The sequence below is a fragment of the Scyliorhinus canicula genome, chromosome 9 (assembly GCF_902713615.1).
Source record: "Scyliorhinus canicula chromosome 9, sScyCan1.1, whole genome shotgun sequence".
Classification (NCBI taxonomy): Eukaryota; Metazoa; Chordata; class Chondrichthyes; order Carcharhiniformes; family Scyliorhinidae; genus Scyliorhinus; species Scyliorhinus canicula.
The window spans coordinates 43,468,859-43,489,545 of record NC_052154.1 but is presented as its reverse complement, the minus strand read 5'-3'; the positions used below and the strand labels follow the sequence as shown (position 1 = coordinate 43,489,545).

Below are 20,687 nucleotides of genomic sequence, written 5' to 3'. Positions count from 1 at the left end.
ATTCGTGAGACAGGACTTTCCCCTTACAAAGCCATGCTGACTTTCCCTAATTAGCCCATGCCTGTCTAAATGCCTGTAGATTCTATCCCTCAGAATACCTTCCAACAATTTACCCACTACAGAAGTAACACTGCAATGGACTTCCGGTAGCGGCGATGTACGAGTGAGCCGCACATTCGGTGGGCTCTCACTCCGGCGGGGCTGAACAGCCGATTCACCACGATAACGGGACCACGGGGGCGGCAAAAAGGCTGCCGGGAACAGAAGAGGAGAGGGAGCTGCAGCAAATGGAAGTGTGGGAGGCCAGCAGGTGAGGAAGAAAGAGAGAGAGAGATGGAGGCAAGGAGGAAGTTGACCTGAAGGGTAAGATGGCGGACCCACGGATCTTCCTTCCTCCAGGACAAAGGAAAAAAAAAGTTTGGAGTTGCTGAGGAGGGACAGCTTGGACCCACTTCAGATGCCCAGGAGGTAAAATTCAAGGAGCTGGGCGAAGGAAAGCGGCAGCGAAGGCGCTGAGGAGCGGGCTGCGGCACATGGAACAGCGGGATTCCAGAAGGCAGAAGAAGGAGAAAAAGGGACAGAGACAAGGACCTGAAGAAAATTACCTGGGACCTAAGATGGCGGACACACGGACCCCGGACTCAGCAATCCAGCTGGCGCTGGATAACATGCTCCAGGTAATGAAATCCAGTTTTGAAGCGCTGAAGCGGGACAGCTTGGACCCAATCGAGAAAGCGGTGGATCAGCTGAACCAGAGGCTGGACGCCCAGGATGTTAAAGTTAAGGAGCTGGGAGAGGCGGTGTAGGAGCAGGCGGATGCGCAAACGGTTGCAGCGCTAGAAGTGGACGGCCTGAAAGAGCGGCAGAGAAGACTGCTGGACAGAGTGGAGGAGCTGGAGAATAGAGTCCGCAGGAACAATCTGAGGATGGTCGGCCTCCCGGAGGGGGCGGAGGGAGCTGATGCTGCAGCGTTTGTAGCAGACCTGCTGAAGCAGCTGATGGGGGGCCGAAGACTTTCCGCGACCGCTGGAGCTGGAGGGGGCACACAGAGTGCAGGCAAGGCAGGGGCGGCCGGGCAGACCCCCCCGCCCGATGGTGATTAGGTTCCACAGGTTCGTGGACAAGGAGCGGGTGCTGCAGTGGGCAAAGAGCGCCAGGAGCAGCACGTGGAACAACAGTGTTCTCCGCATTTATCAGGACCTAAGCCAGGAGGTGGCTCGGCGGCGAGCAGCCTTTAAGAATGTCAAGGAGGTGCTGTTCAAGAAGCACGTGAAGTTTGGTCTGCCGTTCCCAGCTCGGCTATGGGTCACGCACCAGGGTCAACACCACTACTTCTCCGAGCCCGAAGAAGCGATGGATTTTGTGAGGGACCTGGGGCTGGTCCCGAAAGGAGGCCCCAAGGACGCGAGTTAGGGCCCGAGGATTTCTGTGGGAAGGAACGCCGAATGTGCCTGGACTGCTGCTCAACGGTTTGCTGGGCCAAGGGGGCCAAGCAGAACATTTGAGACTCTTTCCTTTGTTCATTGACATTTATGTGCTTTTTTTATTTTTTTTTCCTGTTTGGGCTGGTTTGTGCTTTTTGTGCAGCTCGCGGAAGACACTGGAGCCGGCTTGCCCCAGTGGGTGGGGAGGAGGACGGGGAAACAAGGGGAATGGGACAGGAAGGCGCCGGAGGGTTGAGTCACCAGGCTAGCAGATTGGCTAGTCAAGGAAGTCAGATGGGGGGGGGGGGGGGGGGGGGGGGGGGGGGAAAGTTACAGCCAGTAGATGGCAGGGGTGGGGGTATCGGGGGATGGGGTTAGGGGAGGGGGGGGGGGGGGGGTTGTTCTGCTGACGGGAGAGGGACTTGAAATAGGCACTGGAAAGGAGGTCGAGGGTGGAGGCAGCCAAAGGGCGGGCCAGGAATGGCGCGACGCACGGGTCAGGGGCCGGCCCGAGAAAGGCTATGGCTGACCGGCGGGGTGGGGGGTGGGGGGGGGGGGGGGGGGGGTGGGATGTGCCCCCCGACCAGGCTGATCACCTGGAACGTTAAGGGACTGAATGGGCCGGTTAAGGCACGGGTGTTCGCGCACTTGCGGGCCCTGAGGGCGGACGTAATTATGTTGCAGGAGACACATCTGAAAGTGTCAGACCAGACCAGGCTAAGGAAGGGCTGGATTAGCCAGGTCTTCCACTCGGACTCGAAGTCCAGAGGGGTGGCAATCATGATCAACAAGCGCGTGCAATTTGAGGCAGAGGGCATATCCGCAGACAGGGGGGGCAGATACCTGATGGTACGGGGCAGACTGGAGGGGAGAAGAGTGGTGCTGGTGAATATATATGCCCCGAACTGGGATGACGTGGACTTCATTAATAGAGTGCTGGGGAAGATCCCGGACTTGGATTCTCGCAGGCTAATAATGGGAGGGGACTTTAACATGGTCCTTGACCCGACTTTGGATCGGTCGTGTCCCAGAACGGGTAGACTCTCAGCAATGGCAAGGGAGCTGAAAGGGTTTATGGAGCAAATGGGGGCAGTGGACCCCTGGAGAGAGGGACAGCCAACAGGAAGGGGCTACTCGTTTTACTCACACGTCCACAAAGTATATTCCAGGATAGATTTCTTTGTACTAAGCAGGGACTGTATGGGGGAGGTAAAGAACACGGAATACTCAGCAATTACCATTTCAGACCATGCCCCGCATTGGGTGGACCTGCAGTTCGGGGGAGCGAGCTATCAACGCCCGCAATGGAGGCTAGATGTGGGACTGCTGTCGGAGGAGGGGATCTGCGAGAGGCTTCGGAAATGTATAAAAAATTACCTGCAGGTGAATGACACTGGGGAGGTCTCAGCGGCGACCGTGTGGGAGGCGCTAAAGGCAGTAGTGCGGGGGGAGCTGATTTCAATTGGGGCCCACAGAGCCAAGGCAGACCGGGCAGAGATGGATAGATTGGTCAGGGAAATGGGTCGGGTAGATGAAGAGCACGCGGAGTCCCCGGGGGAGGTTTTACTCAGGGAGAGGCAGAGACTACAGGCGGAACTGGGGGCACTATCCACAAGCAGGGCCGTGGAACAGCTTGGGAAGGCGAGGGGAGTGGTGTACGAGTATGGGGAAAAGGCCAGCAGACTGTTAGCGCAGCAACTCAGGAGGAGGGAGGCGGCCAGGGAAATAGGTAGAATGAGAGACGAGGCAAAGTGGAGGATCCGGCAGAATTGAATAGGGTATTCCGGGACTTCTATTGCAAGCTGTATACTTCGGAGCCGCCGGAAGAACCGGAGGGGATGAAAAGGTTTCTGGACGGGTTAACAGTCCCAACAGTTGGGGGGGGGGGGGGGGGGGGGGGGGGGGGGTGCGTGGAAGAGCTGGGGGCCCCGATTAGAGTAGAGGAGGTATTGGGGGGCCTAAAGGCCATGCAGTCGGGGAAGTCCCCGGGGCTGGATGGATACCCAGTAGAGTTTTATAGGAAGCTCTCTGAGCTGGTGGGCCCGGTCTTGGCGAGGGTTTTCAATGAAGCAAGGGACAGAGGGACCCTGCCGCCGACAATGTCACAAGCCACCATATCTCTGATATTGAAGCGGGGTAAAGACCCGGAGGTGTGCGGGTCCTACAGGCCAATCTCCCTGATTAATGTAGACGCCAAGCTCCTGGCAAAGGTACTGGCGGGTAGAATGGAGGACTGTGTACCGGAGGTGATTGGGGAGGATCAAACGGGGTTCGTGAAAGGTAGGCAGCTGGCGGCCAATCTGAGGAGATTGCTCAATGTGATAATGATGCCCCCGGCGGGTAGAGAGGTGGAGGTAGTGGTGGCAATGGACGCCGAGAAGGACTTTGACCGGGTGGAGTGGGACTATCTTTGGGAGGTGCTCGGACGGTTTGGGTTCGGGGAGGGATTGGTGGATTGGATCAAATTATTATATCAGGCCCCGAGGGCCAGCGTCAGGACCAACAGAGAAGTGTCGGAGTACTTTAGGTTGTACTGAGGGACCAGGCAGGGCTGCCCGCTCTCCCCCCCCCCCTGCTGTTTGCGCTGGCCATAGAGCCGCTGGCGATTGCGCTGAGAGCCGCAGAGGGTTGGAAGGGGATGGTGAGGGGCGGGGTTGAACACAGGGTTGCTCTTTATGCAGACGACCTGTACGTGTCGGACCCAGTGGCCGGGATGGGAACTATACTGGGAATGCTGAGGGAGTTCGGCCAGTTCTCAGGATACAAATTAAATACGGTCAAGTGTGAAATGTTTGTGGTCCAGGCAAGGGGCCAAGAGAACAGATTGAGAGGGCTACCGTTTAGGCTAGTTGAGGAAAATTTCCGGTATTTGGGAATCCAGGTGGCACGAGACTGGGGCAGGCTGCATAAGTTAAATTTGGCCAGGGTGGTGGAGCAAATGAAGGGAGAGTTTCGGAGATGGGATGCACTCCCGCTGTCGCTGGCAGGGAGGGTGCAGATTGTAAAGATGACAATCCTCCCTCGATTTTTGTTTATTTTTCAGTGCCTCCCGATCTTTATCCCACAGTCCTTCTTCAAAAAGTTAACGGGCTGATCATGAGCTTGTCTGGGCGGGAAAGTCTCCGCGGGTGAAGAAGGCGATGTTGGAGAGGAACCGCAGCGAGGGAGGGCTGGCTTTGCCGAGTCTGGTCAATTATTACTGGGCGGCCAACATCGCTATGATAAGGAAGTGGATGGTGGGTACAGGGTCTATTTGGGAGCGGGTGGAGGCGGCTTCGTGCAGAGGCTCCAGTTTGGAAGCCCTGGTCACGGCTCCTCTACCGCTGCCGCCGGCCAAGTACACCACCAGCCCGGTAGTGGTGGCGACCCTGCGGATATGGGGCCAGTGGAGGAGGCATGTGGGGGAGATGGGGGCGTCTGTCTGGGCGCCAATCTGCGACAACCATCGGTTTGCCCCCGGCAGTATGGATGGGGGGGTTCAGAGTATGGCGGCGAGCAGGGGCGGGAAGGGTGGGTGATATGTTCCTGGAAGGGAGCTTCGCGAGTTTGAGGAGCTTGGAGGAGAAATTTGGGTTGGTAAGGGGAAATGATTTTAGATACTTACAGTTGCGGGACTTTGTTCGTAGACAGGTCCCATCTTTCCCGCGCCTCCCGCCAATGGGGATCCTCGACAGAATAGTCTCTAGGAGGGAAGAAGGGGAGGGCAGAGTCTCGGGTATATACAAGGTGCTCATGAGGGAGGAAGGGTCCCAGACAGAGGAACTGAAACTTAAATGGGAGGAGGAGATAGGCGGGGAAATGGAGGATGGGCTGTGGGCAGAGGCCCTGAGTAGGGTAAACTCGACCGCGACATGTGCTAGGCTCGGGCTGATCCAATTTAAGGTCGTTCACCGGGCCCATATGACGGTGGCTCGGATGAGCAAATTTTTCGGGATAGAGGACAAATGCGCTAGGTGCGCGGGAGGACCAGCGAACCATGTTCACATGTTTTGGGCATGCCCTGAGCTGAGGGGGTACTGGGAGGGATTTGCAGGGGTCATGTCCTAGGTGCTAAAAATAAGGGTGGTGATGAGTCCAGGGGTGGCAATTTTTGGGGTTTCGGAAGACCCGGGCGTCCAGGGGGAGAAAGAGGCCGATGTGCTGGCCTTTGCTTCCCTGATAGCCCGGCGACGAATATTATTGGCGTGGAGGGACTCAAAGCCCCCGAAGACTGAGTGGTGGCTTGCGGACATGTCGAGTTTCCTGGGGATGGAAAAAATTAAGTTCGCCTTGAGGGAATCTGTGCAGGGGTTCACCCGGAGGTGGCAACCATTTATTGACTTCTTTGCGGGAGTGTGAGCGTCAGCAGGGGGGTGGGGGGGAGGGGGGTAGAGTAGAGTAGGAGGGAAAATATGGCGGGTAGTACCGGTGGGAGGGGAGCGGGCTTGTGCAATATGTTACGATGGAAGTATTGAAAGTACGTGGATGTTTGCACATTTTTGCCTTTTTTGCTTCCTTTCTGATGATGTCTGTAACTGTTTATAAAGCCAAAAACTACCTCAATAAAATTGTTTATTAAAAAAAAAGTAACACTGCAATGAAGTTACTGTGAAAAGCCTAGAGTCACCACCTTCTGGCGCCTGTTCGGGTACACAGGCGGCGAATTCAGAATGTCCAATTCACGTAACAAGCAATTCACGTAACAAGGGACTTGTGGGAGGAAACCAGAGCACCTGGACGAAACTCACGCAGACGTGGGGAGAACGTGCAGACTCCGCACAGATATGACCAAAGCCGATAATCGAATTTGGGACCCTGGCACTGTGAAGCAACAGTGCTAACCACTGTTCTACAGTGCTGCCCATGACTACTAAATACATTTTTTTTTATCAATTTAGAGTACCCAATTTTTTTCACCCCAATTTAGGGGCAATTTAATGTGGCCAATTCACCTACCAGGCACATCTTTGGGTTGTGGGGTTGAGATCCATGCACACATGGGGAGAATGTGCAAACTTCACATAGTGTCACCCCCAGGCGGCAGTGCTAACCACTCTGCCACAATTCTGCCCTATGACGAGATATATCTTGAGATTTTTGTATTTCTAACAAAGCACAATATAAAAGTGGACCATGGCATACACAGCAGTTTTTTAAAAAACTTACTTTCCTCTTCCCAAGTGGTAGATAAATTCATATTCCCTCTAAAAATTATAAATACCAATGTTACTTATTTTTAATTTCATTCCCAGAATGAAAATGGGAATATGGTTCACTTTAATGGATTTTAAAATGATGCCAAAGATTAATTTAGTGTTACTTGGTACATGTTCAATACTCATTTAGATTTATTGTCAGGTGTACCGAGGTGAAAATTATTGTTCTGAATCCAGTCCAGGTTGATCATTCCATACATGAAAACATAGGACACATGATATATACACATGTAAATACATAGACATAGGGTGAAACATACAGAGTGTAATGCTACACAGTAGAGAAGATGTGTGACAAGATCAGTTCAGTCCATAAGAAGGCCATTCAGGAGTCTGGTAACAGCAGGGAAGATTCTGTTGTTTAACCTTTTAGTGCATGTTCTCAGACTTCTGTATCTTCTGCCTAATGGATGAGGTTGGCAATGAGAATAAACTAGGCGAGTGGGGTCTTTGATTATGCTGCCTGCTTTCCCAAGGCAGCGGGAGGTGTGGAAGGAGTCAATGGATGGGAGGTGAGTTTGCGTGGACTGGGCTGTGTTCACAACTCTTTGTAGTTTCTTAGGGATACATTTCCATTAATTGCAGGTGCATACACATTTGCAGCATCAGCCGGGCATGCAGAAATGATACTGTTTGTGGGCAACAAAAAGTGGCAGAGATAAACAGAATCACAAAAATTACAGAGCACGAAATATGTACCTGTAGTAGGAAATAAGAGTACATCTAAATTTTGGTCAAAAGGGATTTGTTTTCTTTCTGCAATTTCATACCTCTTATCTACAAAGGAAATCGTAATAGTCAATTACAATTTCTGTGCAGGTAATATAAATGAAAACAAGTGACTGAGCAAGAGATTGACCCTGTGTTAATTTTTTTCTTTCCAATGCAAGGAAGATTAATGGAAGGATAACAGCTTGATTTTAATGAATATCCATTAGACGCATTTAAAATAAGAGATTCATGCAAAACAATTAATTAAACTTACTCTATATTGTGGAGTATCAAAGCTTCAACTTTCCACTGGAATATTCTACTGTAGTGACTTGGTATTTTAAAAATAGAGTATAAGAAGCTTTCTGCATTTCTGTTTTGGTTTGAAAGCTGTTTTGCTCTTCTGAACCATGTTTGCAATTAGTCTGCTGTTCGTTTCTGTGTCTCTCTTGACTTTCCACAAACTCGGTTTCTATTCACAATTCAAATCAACAAACATACTATCCTAATGTTCCAGGTTGTGAAGACTATCCCTCCAGAATACAGATTAACACTTATAAAATTGGAAATGAAAAATTAGTTCAGCTCATCATCAGTACTTTTAAATATTTTATTTCTATAGAGTGGATGAATATAAATGTGATGATATGATCTGCATACTCGTCTGCCATTGGGCCAGAACGTCGGCTTACCATTGGCCCTGGTCGGTCATGTGCCTCTCGACCAATTGGCCGAGAGGCTGAGTTAACCACGCCTCTATCAACGAGGTATAAATGCTCAGAAGCCTGACGATCGTTCCTTTCCACTGTAGACGATCGCCAGGCTGTGTTCTAGTTAATTAAAGCCTGACATTGGTAAATCACTCGCCTCGCGTGCAATCGATGGTGCATCAATAATGTAATAACATAATTTTGGTAACATTCCCTAGTAAGTATATTTTAAGTTAATAGACTCTCTTCACCCTCCCAAATAAGTCAACCTTCAGAAAATAACCCAGTAAATTTAAAAAGGGAATTAATTGTACTTTTGATTGCTTCGGCTGATATCTTCACAGTATATCCACTTAATTTTTTAATAACAATAATCTGATACAAGGGCCGATGGAGAAATATGTTTTTTACCCGAGTAAATAATACTATTTCTAGGAATTAAACAATTACATAGAATGAATATCCAGTGATAAATGCTTAATGTAGGTATTTAATATTCCCATATCTTTACTTCAAAAGTGTTTATTTTTTTTATATCAGTGTGATTAGCAGGTTGGGATAACAAAAGTTGAATCAGATTCATATTTGGACTGCTATGGAGATAAGGAGTGGAAAGGACACAGTGGGTGTGTCCCGTACTCCGATAAACTGTAGTAGAACGTGATGTTGTACTTGGAACTTAGGACTTTTGTGAAATTTATTCTACCACTTCAGAGCCAATAGAATGGGTATTTTCTAAACTGGAATTGATTGCAAAATGTACTAAGTGCTGAGAGACTCAGAGCTATAGCAAGGCTCACAAACATGGATTCCAGGTGCATTATTCATCAAGAGGTAGACTATGTGTAGATGCTGCTTAGGATTCCTGACTAAAGCTAGTTTAGAATTGGAGAATCATAAAGATTACCAGCACTGCAGATGGATGTTAAACCTTTATTTTAGTTACGTATAAATACAGCACAGTGCCACAGAATGATAGAATGTCAGCGCCATCAAAAGAGATGTGAAACAGAGATCAGTGAAAATCTGTACGGCTCCACTATTTTTCCAAGAAGCTACCAAAATGTAGCCTAAAAGATGGTGTTCCAGGACCAGGCTGCAACTCAATTGCAGAAACCTGTCACCTCGATTAGACCTGTGAGGATACAAAGGTGGAAACAGGTGTATGTATGGTCTTTTCTGTTCCCTGACTACTGTTTCCATCACTGGCAGTTATCAGAATCTGCACAAAACTGTTCACAAAATGATTTTTTTTTACCCCAAGATGGGTTTTTCGCCACACTTATCCATTACCATGATGATCTACTTGTACCTCTAACATCACCTGACTCCAGCCCTACCTCAGTTCATCTGATGCTGAAACCCTCGTCCATGATTTTGTTGCCGACTATTTCAATTCTCTTCAGCCAAAACTCTGCCTTCTGTATCTTAACTCACACCGAGTCTTCTGTTATGGACCAGGGTTTAGAAAACTGCAAAGTATATCATGGAGTTCACCTGACCCACAACTGTTTATAGATTTTGGTTATGAGGAGCATAAGGGGCTACCTTTCAGGTGTTATTCAACAGAGGCCTTAAGCACTTTTAATCAAAAATGAAGATTATTCAACAAATTCAGTTAACATTTTATAAACACACACGGTAAGCATTTTTATCAATTACAAACATAAAAACCCCACACAGCTACAGTTCTCTCCCTCTCTCATATATGCAACCCTTATTAACTGCCCTTGTAATTGTTTAAATCCAATGAGCCAGGAAAACCCTTTCACCAAAACAGTAGGTTTGAATTCTTTCCAGAAAACAATTATCACTTTAAATTATCAAGTGATCTGGACACATTTTAACATAGAGAGACAAGAGAAACCTTCTTTGTCTGAATTCAGCTTCCAACAATGTAAAACGAAAGTAAAACTCAGAGCCACAGCCAGTTCCCAACTCAAGAAGGAAGGTAAAACCCAGAGCCACAGCCCAGCTCCACCACACAATGACATCACTGAAGCCATGAGATAATCCAAAACATTTCTTAAAGGGACACTCCCGTTACACTTGTTCAACCAACACCCCTTTATTTACCGACAACAAAGGCTCCAGGTCTGATAATACCCGTTTTAAAATCTCCACTCTTATTTACAAATCCCTTCAGTTCTTCAAGATTTCAAAATATCTGTGCTCATCCAATTCTAGCATGTTGAGCATCCTCGATTTTAATTGCTCCATGATTGATGGCTGTGCTTTCAGCTGCCTAAATTCCGGAATTCCCTCTCTAAATCTTTCTGTCCCTCTATCTCCCTTCCTCCTTGAAGTTACTCCTTAAAACAACATAAATCTTTTGTGATGTCCTGACATCTCTTTCTGTGGCTGTGTCAAAAAACTTTTCTAGCATGCTGATTCAGTGCCAGAGGAGGCTTCGCAGCATTAAAGGCACTATAAAAAAGCAACTTATTGATGTAAGTTTTTTTTAAAGTTTGTTATGAACTTAATATGCACCCACCTCTTTTGTCAGACAGGCAGCGTGATGACATCTAGCATGTTGAAATGCAGTGTCACATCATTAGGAGGCATCACTGTTAGTATTTGAAGCAACTCTTCAAAGTGAAATAGATTTGACAAAACATTTTTTCACAAAAGCTTCAAAATAATACTTTTAAGTACCCCCAACAAATTTATTGTACATGCCCAACCTGCTATTCAAGACGAGGATCAGTAATAAATACCAGAAGCATTGTTTCTTGGGTGTGTGTAGGACAAAATGATTGTTCTAGCAAAAGCAAATATTGCAGATGCTGGAAATCTGAAATGAAAGTAGAAATGCTAGGGATAGTCAGCAGGTCAGGCAGCATCTGTGGAGAGAAACAAAGATATAAATATTATGAAGAATAAAGGATAATAGTCAACCTGAAAGTTACCCATTTCTCTCCACAGATGTTGCCTCACCTGCTATTTCCAGCATTTTCTGCTTAGATTACAGAATGAAAATGAGGCGTGGTACTTCTTGGTTGTTTTAAAAGCTGTTTCCAACAAAGATTACCAGTAGGCTCCGAGACTCTGAAGCCATCCCACTGCCTCTAAATCGTCTTTCAATTGGCATCCAATTTATACAGGAGTACTGCCATAGCTTTATGAATGACGAGCTGCAATGTAAAGCTCTGATACTGGAACAAGTATAATACAAAGGGAGGGATGCAAGATGATCCCCCCCCCCCCCCCCAATTAATGAGCAATGTGCATTTAACATTTCTTACCAATTCTGATTTTTTTGTATGCTTGCTTTGCAAATCTTTGGATATTCAAGATTAGTATCAAGGAAAAGTCAGCATTCTTTTCTTAGTATATTTATATTCTGATTCTTAATCATATGTATGTATCAGGAACAGTCCTCGAGCCTGCTCCGCCATTTAAATAGATTGTGGCTGATCTGATTGTAATCTCACCATTCCTGCCTACTCCCGATAACCTTTTATGTCCTTGTTAATCAAGAATCTATCTAGTCTTTGAGCCACGCATTAATTTCTCTACGCTTATTTGCCTTAGGCCAGTTTGCACGTGGCTCAGGTAAATTATTACCTGGTGGGTCACTGTGCCTGCAGCTCTGCCTCCAGCTCAATGACTGAGCTGAAGCTCCTCAAACCGCAGACACTTATTGGAGAAGTGCTTATCTGGATAACAGTGGTATCTAAGAAAGTCCCACGTGCTACAGCCAAGACACCTGTCCTGTCATACTTATGAGCGTTCATTACTTAATTATTTTATTCAATTATTTATTTTGTTTTATAAATGTATTAATCTTATCACAAATTCCTGTACAATTTTTTAGGAAATTCTTGGGAATAGCTTCTCTACCTTGACCACACTGGCTACTCCCCAACAGATCATGTCTTCCCTATAGTAGAGCAAGAACCAATCCCTCCAGTTTAAAAAATGTTCGAAAATGCAAAGGAGTACCTCCCTCCCCAACCCCCTCAGCTGACCAAACTCCCACAGGAAAAGGACTAGTTGAGCCCAGGTACAGCAAAGACCAGTTCAAGCCAGTTTCTTAATTAACAATTTCAGCTGCTGCCAGTGGATAGCTTCTATTTCCCTTCCTGATTAAAGTTAGAATTTCAGCAGTACTTGTAGTTAAATGTTAATTACAAACAATATTAGATTTTTAGAAAGATGGTGCTACACAGTCAAGTTGGTGGAATGGGAGTACAGTTGGTAGGTTAAGTTCAAGTGGAGAAATACAAAGTGATTCATTTTGGCAGGAAGAATATGGAGAGACAATATAAAGGATCAGCTCTAAAGGGGGTGCAAGAGCAGATGGACCTGGGCGTACAGGTGCATATGTCATTGAAGGTGGTAGGAGGGTTTTGAGCACAGTTTATAAAGCAAAGAGAATCCAAGGCTTTATTAATAGGGCCATTTAGTACACATGAAAGGAGACTACATTGAACTTTTTTAAGACACCAGTTTGGCCTCAGCTGAAGTACTGTGTCCATTTCTCATTGTAGTGCCTTAGGGAAGATATGAGTTGTTGGGAATGGTTCCAGAGATGAAGAACTTCAGTTATGAAGTTGGATTGGAGAAGTTGGGACTGTTTTTCTTGGAGGAGAAGGCTGAGATGGAGGTATTCAAACTCGTGAAGGGCCTCGACAGCGTAGACAGGGAAAAGCTGTTCCCACTTGTGAAATGATCCGGAACCAGAGGGTACAGATTTAAAGTAATTGACAAAGACAACATGAGGAAAAACCTTTTCATCCAGCAAGTAGTTAAGGTGTGTAATGCCGCTACCCGACATTGTAGTGGAGGCAGATTCAATTGAGGTATTCAAAAGAGAATTAGATAGTTATCTGAAAAGGAAGAATGTGCAGGGTTGATGTGGGGGAGTGGCACTCGATGAACTGTTCATTCTCAAAGAGCCAATGCAGATCGAAATGGCCTGCTACTGTACTGTAATAGCTCCAGTGTTGTGCCACTCTTGTACTATTTTGGTTTATTAACAACAGTTCCATAGCAAAAACAGTCGCAAGGCACAAGGCCACAACACACTTCAACAGTTACATATCGAAAACAGTCACAAGATGCAAAATCTTCAGCACACACACCTTCAACCACCCCCGCACAGAATGGCAGCCCCACATTGGTACAAAAGGAGCTCCAGCGAGTAAAACAGACCACGGAAAAGGGGTATGCCAAAAGGGGCAAAACAATGCAACTCCTAACAATGAGTCATGAACCAGGCCTCTGGCTCCAAACCAGAATACAGTATAACCAATTTCCCCCCTTATCTCCTCCTCCATGGCCTAGAGGGATCTCCCCGGACAACACATGTACAGTCTATCAACAACTAAACAATTCATCAACATATAAATATGTATAGTCAAAGGGAATAGAAAACATTAACATACCAAAAACATCCACTAAATACAGAAAACCACCAACAGTACCACTTCTGTATCTGCAGTGTTTTTTCGCGCGTCAAATGCTCCGTCCTCTGAACCACGTGCATCCTGACGGCCCCGCCCCCCACGTGCTCACTATATGGCCCCGCTCCCCACGTGCTCCCTATATTGCCCCGCCCCCCACGTGCTCCCTATATTGCCCCGCCCCCCACGCGCTCCCTACATTGCCCCGCCCCACACGTGCTCCCTACATTGCCCCGCCCCCATGCTCCCAACACGGCCCGCTGCCTGGGGGTGTCACGTGCTCCTGATATGGCCCGCCCCTTTGTCACGTGCTCCCACCGCGGCCGTCCCGCTGTGTCACGTGCTGCGCTCCGGGCCGGCGTTGAGGAAGATGGCGCGGGGCAGTGGACGTTGCTGAGACCGAGCGGCTCCGGCGGGGAAGGAGAAGTCGGCCTTGAAGCTCGTTGGGCCAAGAATGCGAGTGTGAAATGTTTCCCGATCCGACGTTCTGGATGACAAGACCTGCTCCCTCTATGCGGACGAGGAGTGAGGAGCTGTGCGCCTGCAGTTATCACACACATAAACATTTCTTTAGGACTCCCACTTCCTGAGTGTTTGTCAAACTGACGCTCGGCCTCCGCTCTGAAGGGAATGGCAGACGCGCAGCATCAGCCCGGCTCCGCCGGCACAGCGGCCCGCTCGCAGCCACTGACTCTCACACGGCTCCGGGAAGAGCACGGAAAGGTAAAGGCCGTAAATAAGCGGGCGGCAGCTTGCGGCGGCCCTTGTGTTAAAGTCAGGCGGAGAGTTTGAAGAATGAGGAGACGGAGCCTCGGCTGGAATTGGGCTCTTGGGCGCCTGCCCCTGCAGCCCCGGTTTTCTCTTAAAGCGACCGCGCCGCAATGATTCACATGTAACGGGTCCCATCTCTGGCCCCCAGACCGCTGTAAACCTCTCTCCCGGCGGCCCGGTCAGCGATAGCTCCTCTCCCTACCCCCGTTACGGCGGGGATTTTGTTGCTGGACTTTGACCCTCCAATTCCGCCTTTACTATTTGTACCGGATGAAGGGATTTCGGTCTCATAAATTAGAAATCACCCTTCAGCGGTGGCGGGCTCGTTTTGCAAGAGAGAAAAACGCGTTAAAAGCAGCGTGCGTTACAGGGAAGGTGCGAGTCAGCGTTTCGAATTAAATGCAATGGAAACTGAAAAAGCAAACACTTTTATTCGGTTGCACCTTTGCACCTGATGTCACATTGCTCAAGTCCTTCTAGAACTTTCTCTAGTTTACCCTCCATCAAGTGAGATGATGACCGTGTTACTTAATTTTCCAAAAATAACCTAAACTGTTAGTTAAAGCAGTTGTATAGTGCAGTAATCCAGTGGAATCCAACCTGTTTTATTGCACAATTTACTTTAAAAGGTTTAAATAGCATATCTAAATTTGTCTCATTAAATTTCCACGGCTCTTGGCAGTGCTGAAGCCTCTAGAACTAGGGAGCATAGTCTCAGGTTAAGGAATCAATCGTTTAAAACTGAGATTAGGAACTTCCCCTCTGAATTGCGATTGTTTGGAATTATGTATCCCAAGGGCTAGGGATGGACAGTCCACAAGGCTAAAATGGATATAGATGTTAGCGCTGCACGGGTATCGAGGGATATGGAAATTGGCTGGGAAGGTGGAGTTGGGGTCAAAGACCAACCGCAATTGAATGATGGAGATGTATTCTACTATTTATGTTCTTGTATGTTAAATTTAAGGCAATGTTGACTGTCATGTGATCCATTTTCCTTCAGGGTGCATATCCCTTCAATTCTCTTTGCTGACTTAACTTTCCAGATTTGTTTACTGTGATTATCATTTGTTTAACTTATACTTCCCGATAAACATTCTATGGCGTTTCGCACTGCAAAATGCCATCCATGTGTAGGGAATCTGGAACCCATACAAACTGTCTGTTTAATCAACAGGATTGAAGTGCAGAATCTGAAGCAGAAACATCAGGTTATTTAATTCCATGTTAAATCAGGTGTAGAAAGTGAATAAAAGTATTTAATATACTTATATTTTATATCTTCACCAATAAGAGTTGAAGCCATGTGATTTATACTTCATGCCAGAGGTTATTTAATATTCGTTAAGCCTGACCATGTTAAATTTGCACTTGGGCTGGAATAGACATTCCTTTGCATTTTTTAGTGAGTTTGTCTGTAGCTATGAGGTAATTTTCAAATTTTAGCACTGTTCAATACATTTGAATATTGAACCAGATGGTGAAAGGCTGTTTTGGGGAAACTTACTGAGAATCACCTAATCTTGGACAGCAGCTTCCATGTTTCCACGATTAGCTGCATCTGTGGTCACTTGAAGCCTCCCTGTTATGGGACAGCGTGGTGGCATAGTGGTTAGGACTCCTGCCTCACCGCTCCAGGGATCTTGGTTCAAATCTGACCTCGGGTGATTGTGTGGAGTTTGTGCATTCACCCTGTGTCTGCGTAGGTTTCCTCTGTGTGCTCTGGTTTCCTCCCTCAGTCCAAAGATGTGTAGGTTAGGTGGATTGGTCATACTAAATTGCCCTTTATTGTCCAAGGTTAGATGGGTTTACGGGGATAGGGTGGCGGATTGGGTCTGGGTGGGGTTCTCTTTCGGCGGGTCAGTGCAGGCATGATGGGCTGACCTGACAAACATAATTTCCCTTTCCTACATCCATATTTACCCCTGATCATAAGATTTTCAAAGTACTTTGTTACATTGTCCCCAGATAATTGATTCTACCATTTTGCCTACAAATAATATGCTAACTGGCCTCCAGTTCCTGTTTCTCTCCGTTTCTTTATGTAAATGATGAGGTTGGAGGTTCTATTTGCTACCTGTCAGTCCTTGGGAATTGTTCTCGAGTCTAAGAAATTCTGGATGATCAAAACCAATTGCTCCACTGTCTTGCAGCTACTGAACTTTATCAGGTCCAGAGTATTTTGTCACTACTTAATCCCTGTTAATTTCTCTTGTGCTATTTGCTTGCTTGTGTTGATTTCTTTAAATTCTTCATTCTCTAGTCTAGACCCATTGTTCCCCATTATTGATGGCATGTTTTAGTATCTTCAACAATGAAAACAGATACATGTATTTGTTTAATGTCTGCCATTTCTTCGTTTCCTATTATTTACATGTTTCTGCCTCCAACGTGTTCCTGTTTTCTTTGGCTGATATCTTCCTATTTACTTACATAGTAACATGTTTATTATCTGACATGCGTGGGGAATACGTGATGCCAATTAATCAAATAATCTTGTACTTGAGTGCTGGTGTGGGTGTTTAGGTAATAGAAAGAGACCCTTCTGCCCATCATGTCTGTGCCGGCCATCAAGCACCGACCTATTCTAACTTTGTCCATAGCCTTGTAGAGGCATGGGAGTAAGCAAATTTAGTTTTTGTCACTGAGGGAACGGGATCACAGTGCTGCAGAACAGTGGGAGGCTAAAACCAGAGTGAGGGAAGGTGGAAATAACAGCTACCCATGCGTTAGGCTGTCAGAAATTCCAGTTACGTCGGAAATTCTGGTTGGTAGAGTGCCTGATAACACCGGGTTGACTAATCTGTTTTTCTTTCTTGCCAGTCTATACACATTCTCCTTTCTCTTTCCTTGTGAATTTCTTGGTCCTTGCTGAATTCTAACAATCCTCAGACTTACAAGCTTCTTCTTTTGATTCAATGCTGGTTCTGTGATAGCCTCCTTAAAGAACCCAGACACTGAAGGCCTGACTACTGGCTGAGGTGAGCGTGTGAAAACCTGTGGTAGGTCGGATTCTCTGTGGTGGCCCTCCTCCGCTCTGTGCAGAGTGTCCTGTTTTGCAGCTTTTGCTCCACTTACCCTGGTGTAGATCCAGAGATGCTACAGCCCCCATACCTGTTGCAGCCTTTGTGTAAACAGGTAATCAGAACCCCTGTCTTAGCTGTGAAAGTGCAATCCTCCAAATTGTCACAACACTTCCAAAAACACTCTGCAGCACTTCCACAAACTTTGCATTAGCAAAGGCATGTCTAAATAACCATACCTGCAACGTAGATGTTGCTCCTCTAAATAGCGGTAGTGGGTTGGCAAAAGTCCTAAAGGTTTGGAAAGGTTAGTATCATGACCGGTACAGGCTTGGAGAGCCAAACGGCCTGTTCCTGTGCTGTATTGTTTGTTAATCGATTTCCATGGTGCAAGTTTCAAAAACGTGTCAAATTGGCCAGAATAAGAGACTGTTCTTCAAATGTACAAATTAAAATAAATTTATATGACCGCCAGGGCCCTCAGGAATTTAACTCCTGAATTCATGGTCAGAAGAGTTTATAACATACATGCAACTTTATTGATCTTATATTTTTTAAAAAAGAGTTCTGGTTATCAATGTGATATTGTGGACTTCATATTGTCTTTGTATAAAGTTGTTACTGGAAATGGAGTTTATAAGTAACAGAAAAATGTGTTGTGAAATAATACCTCGGTTTGTTCTTTGGGGCACCTCAGTGGTGGAATTAAAAGAAAACATGCAGAAAACAGTAAATTCAAACTGGATAAATAATGCAACATTGCAGTACTATAATTGTTATCCATTTTGGGAGCTAGCAGGGATCAGGTTTGCGAATGAACCATTCCGGTTTATTGTAAGTACTGATAAACTTTTCCCATTCCCTGTCGCCCTCCATTCTTCTGGCAACTTGGATTAATAATGCTGCTTCTCAGATTCAATTGTAATAGAAAAATTGCATTGGTACAGTACCTTTCACAACTACAAAACTATGTCAAAGAGCTTCACAATGCATGAAGTACTTTTTGAAGTGAAATGCCATGACTGAACTTTGATAGTTCTTTACTGGATCGTTGTCTCTGCTTCATATATTTGATCTATCAGCTGGGGTAGGAGACCAAATCATGGCTAATTGCGAAAGCAAGGGGTTCTCCATTCCACTGTGGTGGCCAATATACTCTTTCATGTGAATGCAAATCAAACCTTTGCTTTCTGGCCACTGGTCTACTTTCAGGAGAGAAGGGCAAATCTTAGCAAAATGGACTGAGGCTGGCGGGCGACAGTAGGGGATACAGTTTTTGAAAGTGGGCAATGGAGAGATCTTTTACTTAAAGAATACATTTTCCCTATATTTTTGTCTTTTTGCAGAATCTGAAGTAAAATCAGTACTGCAGTTACTGGTAGTTTCGTTTGTTCTTGGCATCATTTTCTTGCTGTCCTGAAAGTATTGCTTGTTGTGGATGATCAGATCCTTGCTCAAGTGGCCATTCTTCATACCGGAGTGCAGAACCTGAACCTGATATCTACATAGGCCGAATGCTAATAAGATTTATTGGGTAGAGATTAGAACTATGCTTAATTTTTATTTTCTCTCTCCAAGGATGTCAAGGCCAATTATAGCCCTCCTACTGTTTCAGCTGAGTCAGTTAACTCTCAACAGACCAGTGACTGACCAAGATAGTATTTCATACTTTCTTTAATAAACGGCATGCACACGGCATAACTCTTCACTTTGTATACTGTATTAAGGAGCACGTTGTGTTCTACTCTTTCAGATTTTCTGTGACTTATAAAGAATTGATTTGCTAATAAACTTTTAATTCAAAGACACTTTTATCAACCAAATGTTATTAATGTCCTCGTTGTCAGATATAGCTCCCGGGTTACATCAGTGTGTTGCATTCATCTTTCCAATGACTGTTTTCTTCTTGCGGTCATCTTTAAATAGCAATTAAATTTTGATTGGGGAGGAGGAAATCACATTATAAATTCTTTTTAATGTAATTGTTTACCCCTAAAGGTTGTTTGTTTACTACAACTAATGACCAAATTGCTTTGCTTTAAATTGTACTTAAAGTGGTGTTCATAGCTTTCACATGTAGTGATTAAGCCATTTTGAAATTAAGAAAAAGGGAACAATCAGTTCAGTGCCTCAGGAAAGTGGGCAGGCATTTAATTTGTGAAATTGGAAATGTAAGAGATTTTAAGCCAGTGGAAGGGGAGGGCAGGAGAACCAAAGTGAAAGTTTGTGATAGGATGGAGGGCAGGAGAGATTAAATAAGATTTTAAGATGCAACTGTCCAAGAGAGTGGTAATGGGTATAGTAAAGAATTGTAGTTTGGCTTAAAGACACTTACATTTCTAAGTTTCTTCAGCTGTGATGAAAGGTCATCTCAACCTGAAATGCTAACTTTGTTTCTCACCACAGATGCTGGCTTGACCTATTTCTGGCATTTTTTTTTCAGATTTCTAACATCCACATTATTTTGTTTGTGTATAGGCATTTAATTAGATCATGCATCTAGATACATGCAGTTAAGGGTAGATTTTTATATTCAAACTGAGGCAAGCAAAATAATTTTAAATAGCAATTCGGGAGATAAACTAAAGTTCACAGTGAATGTTTGTGAAAGCAGCAAGAAAAACAACCCACTTGTACTACCTTGAGATGTAATATTGCTTGTCATCAAACAAAGAAGTCTCATTCAAAAATTTCAGGTACCTTTTATTTTTTGGTCAATTAAGTTGCAGTTTGTTTGCTGTATTTTTGTTTACAGTATGAACAGTCTTGGAATTCTTGACATTGCTTTTCATGAGCAGTTGTCTATTTTAATAACAGGTGGTCGCAAGCTGCAAGGAAAAAATCCAGCACTGGTAAGTCAAAACATTTCTGTGGAACGTGCTTGATCTAATAAGATCTCTTGCATTTCTTTGACTTTATTTGTCAATTATTATAAATGATATTTTGTTAATAGAAATTGTTTGTATTCTAATCTTTGTGTCACAAGTAGGCTTACATTAACACTGCAATTAAGTTACTGTGAAAATCCCCTAGTCGCGCCACACCGGTGCCAGTTAGGGTACACTGAGGGAGAATTCAGAATATCCAATTCACTTAACAAGCACATCTTTCAGGACTTGTTGGAGTAAACCCACGGAGACATGGGGAGAATGTGCAGAGTCCACACTGACAGTGACCCAAGCTGGGAATCAAACCCAAGTCCTTGGTGTTGTGAAGCAACATTGTTAACCACTGTGCTACAGTGTTTCCCAATACACCTTAACAATTGTTCATTTTGAGTTGATTTTGCACAAGTAAAAGTAATTTCCTTACTTTGGTAAGCAAGTGATGTCAATCTAGGAGAATATATAACTCATCTTTTTTTAAATTAATGCCACACTTTGTATTTCCAGTCTAACAGTTAATGAATGTCCTGTGCTTTGTAAATTAAGTAAAGGAAGTTTCA

General features: G+C 45.4%; 2 protein-coding genes across 4 annotated transcripts in view; one reads left to right on the top strand and one right to left on the bottom strand.

The window, feature by feature from the left end:
* The window catches only part of zgc:162297 (uncharacterized protein LOC555865 homolog), a 70,924-nt gene extending 57,418 nt beyond the window's left edge, over nucleotides 1-13,506 (bottom strand). Inside the window, exon 1 of the mRNA XM_038806619.1 lies at nucleotides 13,431-13,506. The gene's annotated coding sequence lies outside the window, so the exon portion shown is untranslated. The remainder of the gene's footprint in view (nucleotides 1-13,430) is intronic.
* A 255-nt stretch (nucleotides 13,507-13,761) lies between these two features.
* Nucleotides 13,762-20,687, top strand: part of uri1 (URI1 prefoldin like chaperone) — a 68,850-nt gene continuing 61,924 nt past the window's right edge. The window contains exons 1-2 of one of the 3 annotated variants that reach the window (XM_038806610.1): nucleotides 13,762-14,171; nucleotides 20,060-20,094. In XM_038806610.1, the coding sequence (XP_038662538.1) occupies nucleotides 14,079-14,171; nucleotides 20,060-20,094 (128 nt within the window). In that variant the 5' untranslated portion in view covers nucleotides 13,762-14,078. Of the gene's footprint in view, nucleotides 14,172-16,078; nucleotides 19,939-19,997; nucleotides 20,095-20,687 lie in introns of those variants that run through there. The other 2 variants (XM_038806612.1, XM_038806611.1) reach the window with 2 other exon arrangements.